At 42.2% G+C, this 16,327-nt stretch overlaps 1 protein-coding gene across 4 annotated transcripts in view; it reads left to right on the forward strand.

The window, feature by feature from the left end:
• Positions 1-14,531, forward strand: part of CYFIP1 (cytoplasmic FMR1 interacting protein 1) — an 81,739-nt gene extending 67,208 nt beyond the window's left edge. For all 4 annotated transcript variants that reach the window (XM_052774098.1, XM_052774099.1, XM_052774097.1 and 1 more), the window contains 6 exons: positions 6,751-6,881; positions 9,196-9,268; positions 10,464-10,558; positions 11,693-11,931; positions 12,850-12,997; positions 13,471-14,531. In XM_052774098.1, coding sequence (XP_052630058.1) covers positions 6,751-6,881; positions 9,196-9,268; positions 10,464-10,558; positions 11,693-11,931; positions 12,850-12,997; positions 13,471-13,635 — 851 coding nt within the window. In that variant the 3' untranslated portion in view covers positions 13,636-14,531. The remainder of the gene's footprint in view (positions 1-6,750; positions 6,882-9,195; positions 9,269-10,463; positions 10,559-11,692; positions 11,932-12,849; positions 12,998-13,470) is intronic.
• The last annotated feature ends 1,796 nt before the right edge of the window (positions 14,532-16,327 follow it).

Genomic DNA, 16,327 nt, shown 5'->3' on the forward strand with positions numbered 1-16,327 from the left:
CAATGGTAGCCTTCACAGGACTGATTAAAACATTTTAAAATCAGTCATCACTTTCCTGTTTAGTAGAAATCACAAACTGCTTTGACCTCATATTTACTCTTGCAAAAGAAATCCCATATGTTTAGATGCCTACTGTACCAAGAGGTCAGAGTAACTCTTGATTTTTACAATGGAAGATCATAGCAACTAGAATTGGACTGGATCTCAAAAATCCAGCTGCTTCTCTGCTCCTTCCCTGCCCCCGTTCGTGACAGGTTTTGTCCTGACACATGTATTTTTCCTGTTCCAAACTGTTGCTAGCAGTGGACACTTAATAACCTCCCGGAGAGTCTCTTCCAAGAAATGGCAGAGACAGCCTTTATAGCACTGTCGTGCCGCCTCTCCCTTTCCTTTCAAAGACACTAGACAGAAAAGGCGCGTGGAACCTCAGGGCACCTCCATCCCTCTCTCACATCACTGAAGAATCGTGTTGTGCTCTCTGATGCCTTCCCGTCATGGAGATGTCTGCCCTTGGAGCAGCTCTGACTGATAAAGGAAAATGTTCTCTGCAATGGGGACGTGCTGTATATTTTAGCCCTCATCTGGCATCTTGAGAGGAACTGCCAGATTGTAGAAGGGCAGGCTCAAACCATGCTTGATTTGAATCACTGTCCTCTCCTTCCTGTGCTAAATTCTCCTCTGTAGCAGTCTTTGCCACACCTTGTTTACTTGGTTCGCCACAGAAAATGCAAGCTAATGCGTGCCAACTGTTGTCCGTTCCCTCCTCTGCCTCCGAAAGCTTCCTGCAGAAGCTAGTTGTAGTAAGTCTGAGTGCTATGGGGCATGTCTGTGTGCTGCTTCTACTCTTTCGTAACAAACCATTTAATCAATTCTTTGCAATTGGCAAAATGCATTTATCAATTCAGAATTAATTTCCTGAGACACTTCACATATGCGAAGTGATTTAAGTATGCTCAGTAAGTAAGCCTCTAGCTATTTCATACGCTTCAGACTCTTCATTTGGAAAGCTTTGTTTGGACTCTGTTGATTGCAATTCCTTGAGCCCTACATAATCAGGCCTTTAGACTTGCGGATTTCTAAACGTGATTTATTCCTGCTAAAAGGAGCAGGGTACCAGAGTTGTTCAGGACTCCTGTTTGCCAGTGGGTTTGTTTCCATAGGAACAGTCTAAAGCAGTGGAGAACTTGCTCATCTTGTAGTCATAAAAATATTTGTCTAAAAATACATGAAGCATAAGGATTTTTAAAGGGACCTTTTAAGTTCCCTAAAGCTGTTAAAGGAATATTGGCCTATGAGAGTTTAAACTTGAAATTTCATCTTGGAGGTAACATTTTCTTCTGTTTTTCAAGTATTTGAATACGGCATTCCTGCTTTTGATGAATCAGTATTTCATGTCCTGCCACTCTGAAGTGTCATTGGACACAATGAAGAAAGCAGTGGGTCAGCTCTGCTGTGAGATGAGGCTTAGATTTTTGTCACTGGCATATCACCCCTCCAAAAGAAAGTTTTTTTAAAAAATCGATGAGCTTAGCAAGATATAAACTTGGTGAGAAAGTAGCCTAATTGTGTATTTTTTCCAAAGTAGAGCATTTCCATGTTTCTTCTTTAAAACAATAAATAAATCAACCAAAAAAACCAAAGCTGGCACAGGGCAAAACGCTCGTTACACCAGGCCATGATCTCTTGATATCCCATGTGTTTGCACGGCAGTTCAGGGAAGCCTCCCAGTGCCCCGAGCTGCCAGCTGCTGTGTTCCTGTCTGTCCTTTGGCTGACTGTGCTGCTGGCAACACCTTTGAGCTGCTTCAGCACAGCAACCTGGCAAAAAACAGTCTTCCACCCCTTCTTTTTCTGGAATATTTCAGGTCAGAGTCTAATGAGAACTGGAGCTAGCCTGAGCTGGGAAGCATGGTGGAGGGCAGTAGTGGCTAGAGGCTGCTGGGGAAGCATCGCTTGGGGTGCAGCAGGAGGACTAGTAATGCTTCCCATTATCTCAGGTTTTTGATCAAACTTGGATGAGTAGAATAAGTTAATTTCTTGGTGCGGGTGCAATGGCTTGAGTCCTCATGGGGAAAAATATGAAGGCAATTTATTCATAGGTTTTTCTGGAACTCGTCCATTGGAGAAAGATTTGGGAGAGAATCACAGGCTATTTGAAAGAATTTTGGGGCAACCCAAATCACCCAGATGATTGCGAAAGGGCAGTAAGGACTCATTAGATATGCAGAACAATAGGACATTTCTTCCTAGCAAAATAAACACAGTGCACAGGATCCATGGTCGTAATTCCCAGATATACATGTATATGCTTAAACCTTATGAACATTTCTGTTGAAAGAAATGGCATAACTGCTGGTATGCAGAGTTAATGATGTCTCTTGTGAGCCAAAGAAGTATTTGCAGCTGTCATTTTAAGGTCTGTATGAAAGTGATCATAAACTAAAGGTCATTATAGCACCCAGTTTCTTGGGAGCAGTTTTGCTGTTGCAGATTAGCAGATTTTACTTGACAATAGTCAAGTCTGTATTCTGCAGAAAAAAAACCAAACCACCACTGGACCAAGAATTATATTCAAGATCTAGTTTGTTTTTAGTCAGCAATTCAGTTCTAGAATTAATAGCTAATTTTTGTCCTAATCTTTTAGGTACCAGAATTGTTACAAGCTCTGGAACGTGTTTGATTTGAGTCTGTAGGTGTGAATTGAGATGGTTTTGTAGAAAATGAAAGGTGACCAAAGTGAAGAAAGCCAACCAGCTTTGTGTTGCATGCGTTGATTTGGTCTGACTTCCTAAATTAATTAGTGTACAGACTGCACAGCTGAAACTTGGCATCTGCTGTTTGAGTGCTGTTGAGATAGGATTTTGGAAGCAGAGATGAAACCTAATCCTTTATTAATCTTCTATACTTTACTGGATCTATTTTCTGTCAACAGCCTTTGCTTCTGCTGAGATCTGTGTAAATCAGAAACTGGGATTATAAGATTGATTCTTATGACACCTAACATCATCCCATCTTCAGGAATAGAGGGGTTTAATTAAAATTGCTTTCTTGGAGGGAACTAGCAGAAAACCTTGATTCATTTGCCTCGCAAAATGCTATGTATATATAAGTAATTCGTGCTATGTATATATAACTAATTATGAATTGTACCCACAAATAAAATTAGGGGAAGGAGGAAGGTTGCATACAGTTAAGTGAAATTAACTTTCCCGAGACACTTGTTCTTCTTCCAGGGCTTCAGTATGCATGTGTAGTCTTTCATAAAAATACAGTTCTGTGTAGTGTACAGTATAAGGAAGTGTAATCGGGAATGCCATTGCTCAAACATTAATGAAAACATGTTGATGTATTTCTGCTGCAGGACTCCACTGGGAAGCAGATCGTGCTTTCAGTGTAATTTCTGTTCCATCAAAAATAACCTGTGTAGCTCTGTAAACTTCCGTCTGTTTTGCTGGTAAATCAAGTCCTTCATCTAAGGGGAAGTAGTACACCGTTGATGGCAGCATTTGGAACAACTGCATGCTGAATACTGGGTGTCAGATTTTCAAAGTAATGACACAATTTGTTCATGAATGCATGTGTGTGGGTGTGTGTATTTATATATCTGTATATGGAGACTGGGGCTTTGGGTGATGAAATAAGGAACTTTGTTAAGGACTTTTGAGAGGAACTCTGTCACCTGGAGTGACTGTAAAAGACAACAGATAATTGTTATGGTATGAACCTCAAGCCTCTTTGACTTCTGCTATCCTGCTGCTTTTGGGCGGATTTACCATCTTGCTTTGGTTTCAGTCACACCTTCAGTATGAGTTCCTTGTTGCTGGTCACAGTCCTCTGTGCCACTCGTGGTTTCTCTCTGTGCCATCCTGCTCCTTTATATTTGCTGTAGGTTACATCGATTATTCTCAGGATTTCACTGCCCATATAACACTGATAGAATTTTCTCATTGTCTTTCCAGACATCAATTTCTTTTCTGAAAATCCCCACAAAATCGACAGGGTGGGCAAGGGATTGAGGGAAGTCTGAACTCCCCCCTCTTTTCCATCCGTGTAATGACCGATAGTTGTTTCCATGTTGCGGTAGCAGAATCGTTCCTGCTGCTTTGCGCAGCTTCTATTTCTCACCAAGTTGCTCCCCACTCACCATGCAAGCTAAAGGGAAAAATGTTCCCATGTCTGTCCTTGGTGCCAATATCCTACCTGCTGAGATAGTGCTTTCTCACCATGGTGGCTATGTGGAGAAATCTACAGTTACTCACTGTGTTTTGGGGAGTCTTCCAGCCCTTCTGTTGGTTCACCATCGATCTCTGTGTATATGCCATGGATACTAAGACCAAAAGCCTTGGTAGATTTTCTAGTTTGATTTCCTCTATGGCACAGACCTAGTCCAGGATAACGCAATGGACTTTTGTTTCCAGAAAGTCTTGGTATGAGGAAAGTATTTGACTTGACTTCTAGCAGTTGATCCTTAGAAGACCTTTCTTGCTCGGTGTGGAAGCCCTTTCATCAACAGAGAAAAACACAGAGGGAATACTAGGGTGTGTAACTAAAACACACTGTAGACTTGTGGTAAATCTTGCTTCAATTCCCCCACTTTGCAATTTTCCTAGTATAAAAAAATTTTTGTGAAAAATTTTCTGCCTTACCAATCTGCCTTTTCAACCTCATCTTTAAAATATGATGTCCCAGTATTTAGCGCTGCAACATCCTGTTGCCATGGTGGGCAGGTGTGTTTAAACAACAAACACAAGTGGTCACTGCTGCTCAAACACCTGGGAATTGCAATTGGCCTTTATACCGCAGCGTTGAATGAACATCAACAGTCTTTGCCAGTGCTTTTTCATTACATAGTCCCATGTTATGGGAAGGAGGGAGTTGGCGATGCGCTGGCATGACTTGTTTGCTTTTTAGCTAGATTTAAATGTGTCTCCTTTGAATAAATCAAGCTCAGCAAGCACTCGCTACATCTGACCTTTCTCTGTTAGTTTTTCAGTTGTTTTTCTGTTGAGTCGCTAAACTACTAAAGCTAGGTCTGAAATTTATCTCCACTGAGGGCATGTGGAAACACTCATTTACTGCAGATTTTCTATTGACAAACAGTTCTTTGAGATGTAACAGAGCCAGCCCTGCATCCCCTCGCCATGCACTTTACTGATGTTTCATGTTACTAATTTTAATGACGTGAGGCTTTCTGTAGAAGTGTGTGGGTTAGCTACACATTTCCCTCCTTCACTGTACATATTCAAGGTTCTCTGCTGAATTTCAGGGATTTCCTTGGAATAGATATGCTCCAGGCTGTATTTGATGTTTGTGCTCTTCCCTCCCGGCTCTTGCCTTGCTGGGTAAATACTGAAATCTAATCTTCTGCATGGGAAGTGTTCATCAGTTGTGTGCAAGGAACACATGGGAAGGTGGTGGGGGGCAACTGTGCTCTCTTTCCTTGTCTCCTTTCAATTGGTTTGGATGTGATTGGGTGGAGATTTAACTGCCTGACTTGATTCAACGTAACGGAAATGAACTGCGGTATGTAGCACGCAATTCGAAAGCTTTGCACAATGTATTTTCTTCTGTCATCAGTCGAGGGTTTGATGGCTTTTTAAAAGGGCCAGGCTTGTGCAGACAGATGGAAAAATGCTGATAAAAATTAACTCGTAAAAAGCCAGAGAGCTGTCTGACCTACTGTAGTTCTGTGCTCTTCCTTGCCCATCCTGCACATCGCTTTCACCTCAGTGGTGCTAACCACATTGGGCATCTGCAGAAGCCGCCGAGCCCAGGGTTTCCTGGGCTTGTCTCTAACCAAGGGACTGCACAACCTTTCTGGGGCTGGGGGGAAAGGAGCTGGAAATCCACCAGCATGTTTTGCGTCACTGTTGTTTAGGAGAGGCTTGGTGGAAAAGACATATGTTTATGTAAATTACATGGTTTTGAAAATCATAATTTTAGCTGGTTTTTAACAGCTTTTGGCAAAACTTTGACAGAAACAGTGTTCCAACTGTGCTTGTCAGCAGGATCTGATGTACCCTTGCCAGCAGAGCTTGACTTGTGATTTCTGTAATTGTTTTGTGAGATTGCAGATCACCTCTGGCCGTCTGTGGCACCGTCAGAATCGTAGCCACCTCTTTAGTGCTCTGCTTCTTGCTGGCTCTGTCATCCTTGAAAATAACAGCTGTGAATTGAATGTGTCGGGTGGTGTAGCAGGTTGGGGGACAGAGGCTGGAACAGGACTAATAGTAGACAAGAGCCCTAGTCTCTATTTCTGCTCCTGGAAATTATTTTCTTACCTCTTTTACTGGCTCCTTTTCCAGGAGTGAGAAGCTAGGCACTCCATTTTGCATGATTTGTCCAGTTAAAAAGGTCAGCACACCACTGGCTTTAACACTTCATAACCTCTGAATTTTAAGGTGTTTAAATACTGCTCCTTTCAGTTTCCTCTAGGCTGCACGTCTGGAGATAAAAAAATCTCATGTGCTGATACATGGAGAGAGAACTCTAAACCTGCACCCTCGGCTAGTTGTGCTCTGATACAGTGTATGTATGTGCGTTCAGTGCAACCTTTGAATAGACAAATTGGTTGAAAATTGGAGTGCTTTTGATGCAGAAAGAAAAATTAGTCCTGATTTGTATGACTCTTATCCACATGACCAAAATCTTTTGTCTGCTTTCCCAAAGTAACAGGTGTGCCTGTGTGTTCATCACTAGATTTCATTCTGGCTCCTGAGATTTAATTTTTTTGCTTCTCTTTTTATTTCAGGTATCTTGGAGTTTTTTCACCATCAGTTGAAGGACATCGTTGAATATGCAGAACTGAAGACTGTCTGCTTCCAGAATTTGCGGGAAGTGGGAAATGCCGTCCTGTTTTGCCTCCTCATTGAACAGAGTCTGGTAGGTGCCTGCTGTGCTAGCTTAAAACCCATCTGTCTCTCAAAATGTACTCTCAGATTTTTGTTACTAACGTCATAAATAACAGGGCTGAAGTCTGCCAGTTTGCTATTGCTGATGGGCAGATGGGTAGAAACAGTTCCCTGCTCTGATCTCTTACAGTCTTGCAGGGGCTTTCATGTCTGCAAGATAGCAGGGATGCCTGACTTTGCTGGGTGAGAGACATTGCCTCATGTATGGTACCTGAGGATCAAATATTATGATCTTCGTCATAAATTATGATGAAGTGCAGTATTCCTGCAGTCGGTCACAGGGTGGCTATTCTCATTATGCGAATGAGTTGTGCATCTGGTACTGTTATTTTTCTTCCCTGCTTGTCATTCCTGTTGTCATCTGAAACACTGCAAAGTTAACATGGACTTCTTGGACATCCTTCTTGCTGCTAGAATGGCTGACAGTGGTGCCCACTCTGCCAGACATTCATCCGTCCTAGTTTGAATGAAGCTGTGAAATAAGTCCAGTCTTTCAGCTGCTTCCTATATGCCTAGCCTCTACCTTACAGCATGCAAAGCTGCCTGCTGTTGAGGGCACGGTGCCACAATTGCTCTTTATCCTTATCTCTCCTTTTCCCTACTCTTTTCTCATGTTATGCAATCTGCTGTTCAAACAAAACGGCCAGGCGTGTAATATCTTGGTCTTTGTGCTTTTGGGTTCTTACAGAGGTGTAAAGGCAGGCATTGCTTAGGGGCCAGAAAAGCAACAGGTGTGATGTCTTCCCTTTCTTTTTACCCGTGTTGTGCTTCTGAGACTTGGGTGGGGAGTCTCTCCCCTGCCTGTGGGTACAGGATGCTCTGCCCACGCTGCGCAAGCACATGCTGCCGCTGAGGCTGGGCTGCCCGTCACATAGAGATCTTTGCTGACTGCAAACCAGCTGCGTCGTTTCCTCAGCAAGCTGGCTGGGGGCCTGCCACTGCACAAAAATAACTCCTCACATAAGACTCCTTCTCTAGGGTGCATTAAAGCTGTTGATGTTAGATAAGGTAATGAAGACACGCTGTTCCTCAGAGTCCTGTTCATGGCGTTAGAGGATCCCTCCCTTGTGGTGGAGAGTAATTGGAGGGACAGGTGACAAACAGTGAAACTGTGTTCAGTAATGGGATAGCTGAAACAAAATGAGAAGCTGGATTACTTTGGATTTAGGCTAACAAGGTATGTAATGAAAGGCCAGGCAGGTGAAGGCCCTCACTGCTGGAGGGTGTACTGAAGTGACACCAGCGCTGGATCCCTCTTTGGGATGCCGTCTTGGTCACAGTTTCTAGTAATACACCCCTGCTTGCTGCCCCTCCTCTTGGTTTTGCCCTCAGTGGTACCCCAATGTCCTGTCACGAATTTCAGTATTTTTCCATTGTGGTCATCTATCATAACTTAACTGAACTTTACCCCAGTGCAAAATGTAGGTCTGCTAGTGGGTGGGTCTTGTTAATCTTGACTGCCTAGCACACGCATTTTCATAGTGTTGACATAGAATTATAGAATCATTTAGGTTGGAAAAGACCCTGAAGAGTGTCAAATCCAACTGTAAGGAACTAGATGTGGGAAAGGTGTATTAACCCTGGTACCCTGGCCTTGCTGAGGGTGTGGCTGGTGAACATCTCGTCTAATACTAGTGCTGAGGGACTAAAAATGAGCAGGGTCTCTACTCCAAAAATGAGGAGAGGGGCTTAGCAAAGTCATGTGTCTGCTTCTGGTCATCTCTCCAGTTTCTCTGCACACACAGCAGCCAAGAACCAGGAGACATCTGTCTTCCTTCCTCCCATCCCTGAAGATGTAAAATACTTCCCGAGAGGTGGTTCACCGCTGCTGTCGTGTGTCTCGGCCTGCCTGGCGGGGACATGCCCCCACCACCATAATGGGTTATGGGCATAGCATTGGTAAAAATAACCAAGCAGTGAGTCATCTTCACCACTGTTTGTCTGCACAGGAGCCGTCTGCTGCTTTCACACCGAAATTATGCACTCTGCATTAGTCCTTTTAATAAATACACTGTCCTTTACGAAATGCCAGCTGAGGGTGGGAGGAGAGCTGCTGGCCTTTATTTGGGAATCCAAGGTAACCTGGTGAAATCAAATCGTCTTTGGGAGCGATCTGGTGAGGAGAGCGAGGGCTGGGAGCAGCTCCATGCGGTGGCGATGGATGCTGGCTGCCCTCTGGTGTTCCTGTGACGGCGTCGGCGTGCTTTTGGAAGCCCATTTTGGGGATCTGGTGTGGTTTGGGGATTCTTTGGTCCTAAATGCCTCTTGTTTCCTTTTTGTTCCAGTCCCTAGAGGAAGTGTGTGACCTGTTGCACGCAGCGCCGTTCCAAAATATCCTGCCCAGAGTTCACGTCAAAGGTATCGCCTAAGTGAAAATACCTTCCTTGCGTAACGCTTCCCACTTTTCTTGCCGGCTGCTGCGGTTTCGGTGACTGTCCCCAGCCATCCTTTACAACACCGCTGTTAATTACGGGACAAAGGTAACAGGTTCAGGCCTGTTTGCCTGGCTGAAAAATATGTGCTGCTTAGCGAGGCTCGGTGCAAATTACACAAGGAAGAGGAGGAATGCCGTGACAGGGAAAAGAGTGATGGATACCCAGGGCAGTATTACCCCTCTATGTGGATGTGGTGAGAGGCTTTTCCGAAGGTGCTGTTTAGCTTACATGATTGTCAGTTAAATGGAGTAGGCTTGGTCATACAGGGTATAGGAAGTCTGTCAGCAAGTAAGTAAATACAAGTCCTCCCTGGTCCCAGTAGACTTTTCACGTTTCTTTTTACTAAACTGGGCATGCAGTAGTGAATATTTGCAGGATTACTTCCTTTGGTATCCGCTTTCCTCATCCTTCATCATCAGAAAGTGACCTTTTTCTTTTTTTTTTTTTTTCCCCTCATGCTTCTCGTTCTGTGTTGCTCCTCTCTCTCCTTTCCTCTCCATTTCTTACTGCCAGAGCAGCTGATAAATTCTGCTCCAAGAAATCCCGACAGCTAAAAATCTTTGAGAATATTTCCAGACTTGCTGTAGCTACTTGCATCTCTGCAGAAGACTAACCAGACCATTGTAAACAGTATTTTCCTATTTGCTGGAGAACATTTCGTACTTGCCAGTGATGAGGGGGTACCAACCGCTTTTTTAAGCCTTGCTATACACAACATTCTACCCTCATTATACCCCATCTTCTAGGGTCAAGCATTTTATGTATGATAGGGACAACTTAGTTACCTTAGTACAAGTGGGAGTCAAATATGTTAGCAGCAGTGTAATAGAGCTTTATATTTTTTTCTTGAATTTAGTTAATTAAATGTATTCTACTACAAATCCTTGTTTCTGTTTGCACATGCAATGCAACATTTTAAAATATGTATTTTTCTAAAAGCTTAACCTTTAACGAAGATTAACCAGCTATTAAGAACTGAAATTACCTATAAAAATGACATACCCAGTTTTCTTCTGCACTGAATAAAGATTGTGTGAAAATAAGAATTTTCTTGGTTAATTGCAACTTATTACTGCTCTCTTCATTTTTTTTTTTTTTCTTCCCCCTTCTCCTTCCAGAGGGTGAAAGACTCGATGCTAAAATGAAGAGACTAGAATCAAAATATGCTCCACTACACTTGGTTCCTCTCATTGAAAGACTAGGAACACCCCAGGTAATCTCTCTCATTTGTGTCAGAGGCAAATAAAAAAATTTCTGAGGCCTAGAAAGCCTGTCCTTTCACAGGTGCTGATAGCAGTGTCAGAACTTCAACCTGCGCATCCAGCTTGTTCACACAACAGGATATTTTTTTTTCAGATCCATGGATTTGGTAAAGCTGTTAAAGCTCAGAAGTTTAAAACATTTGAGATTGGGTTGGAATTGACATGTTTTGGGGAAAATGTGATCCCTCTCAGTATAAGAGCCAGCCTGGGAGGTCTTAGTGCAAATTCCACCAAAAGCAATCAGTTTTCTTGGGCATGTATATTTTAAAACAATTTATTTCTCTCTCAGCCAGATGATTAGAAACTCTTGGAAAATGAGCTGAGTTGAGCTTTCCTGGAAACACAGTGACCAAAGAGAACATTCTTGAACTGCCTTTGCAGCTTCAGCACTATTTTCTGTCAGTGTGAGGGGTACATGAATTCCCTGTTAACCTTAGCAGTTTTCAAGTGATTGAGATGTGAATAGTAGAAACTAAGAGCAGAGTGCTCTGAAGCAAAGACTTCAGACTGCTTTTATCATCATATGTGCTGCAGCTCAGTAGGTGCTGCTGCACTGTAGGAGAGGGCTCTCAGTGTGATGGCACGAGCTGGAACAAGCCCTAACCAAGCATTGCCATTTACGGGGTTTGTCTGATCCTGTTTGTGCTGGTTTTGGAGCTTTCCCATCTCTAACAGCAGCAGCCAAGGGAGGTATGCAGAGGAGCACAGGCAGGAGCTACTGCCTCTACTAGCAGCAGAGTGCTGAACTCTTTGGTTTTGCTTTTTGCCTCCATTCAGGCAAAGAATTCTTTAAATTTCCCTGGGACCAGCCCAGGATAAGCATTACCACAGTTAGTGTTACTTAGTACAGCAATGGTCTGTCTGCTTGAAAAGGCTTTTACAGTTTTCTCTGAATGTTGTTTCCACTGAACTGAACCCTAAGTTAGCAGCCTCTGACCTCACTTAAAGTCAGGAGATAGTTCTCCCAGAATAAACCAAGTGAAACTGGAAAATGTGGTGTTTTGTTTTGGGGTTTTTTTTTAAATAAAGTCTTGTGGTCAAGTGGCTTTTACCAAGATTTTGCGCTTTCTTTCTCTCCACCTTAGCAAATAGCAATCGCAAGGGAAGGGGACTTGCTGACCAAAGAACGCCTCTGCTGCGGCCTGTCCATGTTTGAGGTTATCCTGACGAGGATCCGCTCCTTCCTGGACGATCCCATCTGGCGCGGGCCCCTGCCCAGCAATGGGGTGATGCACGTGGACGAGTGTGTGGAATTCCATCGCCTCTGGAGCGCCATGCAGTTCGTCTACTGCATCCCCGTGGGAACGCACGAGTTCACTGTGGAGTATGTACTGCCAGCTGCCAGCGGTCCACCTGCGGGCAACAGTACTTTGCTTGTCCTCCCTGTAACTGGCAGGGGGGTGCAAAGCGTTAGAATGGAGGGGTTTGTTTGCCCGGCTGCAAGAGCTTAGTGCGAAAACAAGGGAAAGTGCTGCTATCACTGGGAGGGGCTCATAATCCATGAACACAGATATTATTGTCTTTAATGAAAACAGCCCTCTATTTTAAGTATTGCCAGTGTATAATGAATGATCCCATGACAAACAGGCCCTAGCACGTGTCTTTCAATAGTAGTCAGACCCCTACGGATGCTGAACTTATATGCACCAATGTTCAGCTATTTTATTTATTTCTAACAAATATTTTATTCTCTGAATTAAGAGCAAGAATGAGCACTTGGAAGTTAACATGATTAACATGAGTTAACCAGAAACTGTTGGTCTTGGTTTTGTTAATTTTGATAATATCCTTATTTTGAAAAACTGTTGAGCTGTAATGTGTTTTTCACTAAGCAATTATGGAGGCAACAGCATAGGACGTTTCCTTTCTTTCATGTTTGTAGCCCAAAGGAGCAGAGTGGTGTTGAATTCCCACTTTGTTTTCTTTTAAAGTGTTGTTTCCTTTAAAAATGAAATATAATGCTGCTGGAGTCTAATGGGGAGTAAATGTTTTTGGAGTAACTCTACGTTGTATAAAACTGGGGGGGGCTTCTGGTTTTTTAAGCATCCATTTGCATCACTCATGTCTGGAAAGAGAACTTAATTTACTAGAGATTTTGCAGTATTTATAGACTAATGTCTAACATATTCTAGAGTGGTATGTATGTAGTTTAGTGTAATGGCTGATGACTGAGCATTTCCTGTGGATATGTTTCTGAAGATTTAGGCAAAACGTGCTTTACGTGGTGTGTTTTCTGTCTCAGGCAGTGCTTTGGAGACGGCTTGCACTGGGCTGGCTGTATGATCATCGTGCTTTTGGGACAGCAGCGTCGCTTTGATGTGTTGGATTTCTGCTACCACCTGTTGAAAGTCCAAAAGCATGATGGCAAAGATGAGGTTATAAAGAATGTGGTGAGTTGAAAACATCTGTTGTGTATTTGCGGTAGTAATAAAGACAACACTAAATCAGAGCTGTTTGTACTCGGATGCAGTGTAGATGTAGCAATCACTTTTCAGAATGAAATGCTGAAAATGAGGGCACCAGGGGTTTTAGGAACAAAAGATTAAGGCATTGGTACTGGAGTTTGAAGACTGGTCAGTGAGAATTCTGATTTCCTGACTATGTGGGATTTTCTTAATGCTTTCCATCTCATATACGTGCATTTGGATTATGACAAGGCTGCTGTAAATTTCCCTTTTTTTGTACAAAAAGCAGCACTGTCAAAAACCAAAATGCACCTTGGATTTTCACTGGATTAGCAGTGGAAGGGAAACATTCATAACGCTGCTGGGAGAGGTGAGGTAACAGCATTTGCTGCTTTTGTGTCTGAGGCTTTTTATCTCCAAAGCTAATTCCTGCATGTCTGGTTTTTTGATGTTTGCAGCCTCTGAAGAAAATGGTTGAGAGAATTCGCAAGTTCCAGATTCTGAATGATGAAATAATTGCTATTTTGGACAAGTATTTGAAGTCCGGCGATGGAGAGAGCACACCTGTGGAACATGTGCGCTGCTTCCAGCCACCTATTCATCAGTCCCTTGCCAGCAACTAGACTTCCCACCTAACAATACTTTTTGCACCTGTTTAGGCTAGAAGTACGAGAAAAAAACCAACAAAAATCACACCAACAGTTTTAAGGAATACTCTCATTTGCATTCCTCAGTATGCCTCTGCCATTTGAGTGGTGCACTGTCCTCTTCAGTCTCCAAGCACAGTAACTGTATACAATCCATACTTATTTTTCTAGGCAAAAATTTTATACACTTTGATTAAAAACCTGCGACTGTAAAAGATTTTTGAAATCTCTTTGCATTCCTGTACTGAAGTGGCCATTTTAGACTGGACTGGAATAATTTTACCTTGAAGCTATCAAAATAATAGCTGTGGAGGATTAGAAACTGGGTTCTGTAGAAAAAAATTTTTAGAAATCAATTCCTAATTGTTTCTATTAGAGCATTAATTGCTTAATTAGCCTTTATTAAAAAAAAAATCAACTATGCTGGTGCTTTGTGAATAATTTTTCTAGTCAGTTGATTATCTTTCTTCTTTGCAAAACTATTCTCTGAGATCAGCAATTATGGAAATGAAGGCTAATTAAGGTGATTGTTTCAAAGTGATTTAACATGGAGGTGACTGATAGTATTCTGGTGTTTCTAAAAGGCAGTAGTTTGACTGATTAGAATGGGGACTGTTTACTTTTTCCTAACGAGAACTTCTAACACAATTTATATTTTGGTTGGCGATATATACCCGTGTACCAAAATACATGTTTACAAGTGATAAGGAATTCTTGTTTACAAGAATCTTGTCTACAGTGATCAGGTGTAATCTATCCCAGTACGTAAGCTCTAATGAAATTAATCATGATTTACTTATGGAAAGTATTTGTTTAATTACACTTACTGTATTATGCAAACACCACATCAGTAAAATTGTTTGTAAAACTTTGCAACTGTAAAAGTTGAATTTTAAAGCAACCTGTTCAGCCACAAGTAGTAACTCCTGCTTGCTTACTGCAGGATTCTAACAGAGCTTTTCAGTTGGTTGTTAGGATCAACCCAAAGCAAACGTGAGTTAAGATGGCTGGAACAGACACAGACAGAAAATTACACATTTTACCCAGGATATGGATTCCTGGATATGTTACTTGGTTAGTGTTTCTAACCCATAATGTGAAACGAAGAATGCATCCCTGTGAGAACCTGTTTTTCTCCCTTCCTGCTTACTAGTTCCAGGTTAGGTTACAGCTCATCTTTTCTCCTGCTCAGCTCTTTTCAGATTTTTCACAGCAATGGAATCGAGTCCCATAATGGGTAGAAATGAGTGTCTGACAGAGGAGGTACGCAGGACATGAGGAATGTGTGGGTACTGGGGCAGTAGGGAACTGGATTTTGAGGAAAGAAATTAACTGAAATTCCTCAGCAAAACAAAGGATGGAGATTTGCTAGGCAATCTATAAGCAAATTGCCACTACCACAGGTTTTCCCAGGACATCTGTGCTTGAGAGCTGCCATTCTGGAGTGGTCTCTGTTGTGGTGAGAGCACGCACAAGGTGTGGGAGACAGACGTAGGAAATGCTTGTGCTTTGTTATGCTAGCTTGTTGCAGGATTTCTTTTACAAGGTGCTTAACAGACAGTTTTTTTCAAGAAATGTTTCTTGTTCTCAGAAGACTTCTAGTCAACCAAATGCTTCCCTGTGCTTCCGGCTTCAGTTAAGGAAATGAACAACTTGGTTAATTTGTTGAGATAATCATTGGTTTAGGGATCAAGTCTCACACACCTGAGGCTTTGGCTTGGCACTGTGGTACAGAAATGGTTAATTAATAAAGCCTGATTTTTTGTTTAACTATTTAAAAATAACTGATCATGAGGTGAGTAAAGTAAGTTCTAGTTCTTACCAGTTAACCTTCAGCAGTAAGAGAATTGGTCTCTAACATCTTAAAACTACTAGCATTGATAATTAATTTATGATCATTTTTTTCTGTTTTGTAAGCATTTAAGAGAATTCAGACATTAGTCCTATGAGATGTTTGTTTCCTGTTTTTCAAAGGTAGGTTACTTTTTTTTTTCAACAGCATTATTAGACTTGATGGGAGCTAAAACCTCTTCACCTGGTGTAACTGCTTCTCCTACCTAAAAGGAAAAATGCAGCAAGGTACACCTTTCGTGTAACTTTTTCATTTTTAATTATTTTCTCATCAAAAACAGTGGGTGTGGAGGCCAAAGTGCCTCTCACAACATAAAGTAACAGACTCCACTGTATGAAATCATAACCTGCTCTTTGGATAGGCTGGTGCTTTAGTACTACAAGTGGCAACCCAGAGTTCAGTGACTCCTTGGCAGTTTGACTTCTTCCCTACTGCTCCCCGTTACTGTGCTTTGTTGCGTAAGCCTTAGAGCGACGTGTCTGGGTGCTGCTGACGTGATGTCCCTTAAAATTAGATAGAAGTTCAAATCCCATTCTTCAACTAGAATTTAAAGAACCTTTTTCTTGCTGGACTCCTCCCCCCCCCCCCCTGCAATTATGACATATACCAAAGGAAGGCTGCAGAGTTAGTTTCACAGGTGGGAACTGGGTTTTTTTGTCCTACTAATAAATTACACTCTTAAAACAGTCAGCACTAAAACTGGCAACTTAGAGCAGTAACTAGTTGTCTCTGTACCAAATAATTTCTAACCTTCACATCTATGGTAGAAATGTTCTTATAAAAACTGTATCACCGATTTTTATTTTCTGCCTTTGC

The sequence above is a fragment of the Harpia harpyja genome, chromosome 22, assembly GCF_026419915.1.
Source record: "Harpia harpyja isolate bHarHar1 chromosome 22, bHarHar1 primary haplotype, whole genome shotgun sequence".
NCBI classification, from domain to species: Eukaryota; Metazoa; Chordata; class Aves; order Accipitriformes; family Accipitridae; genus Harpia; species Harpia harpyja.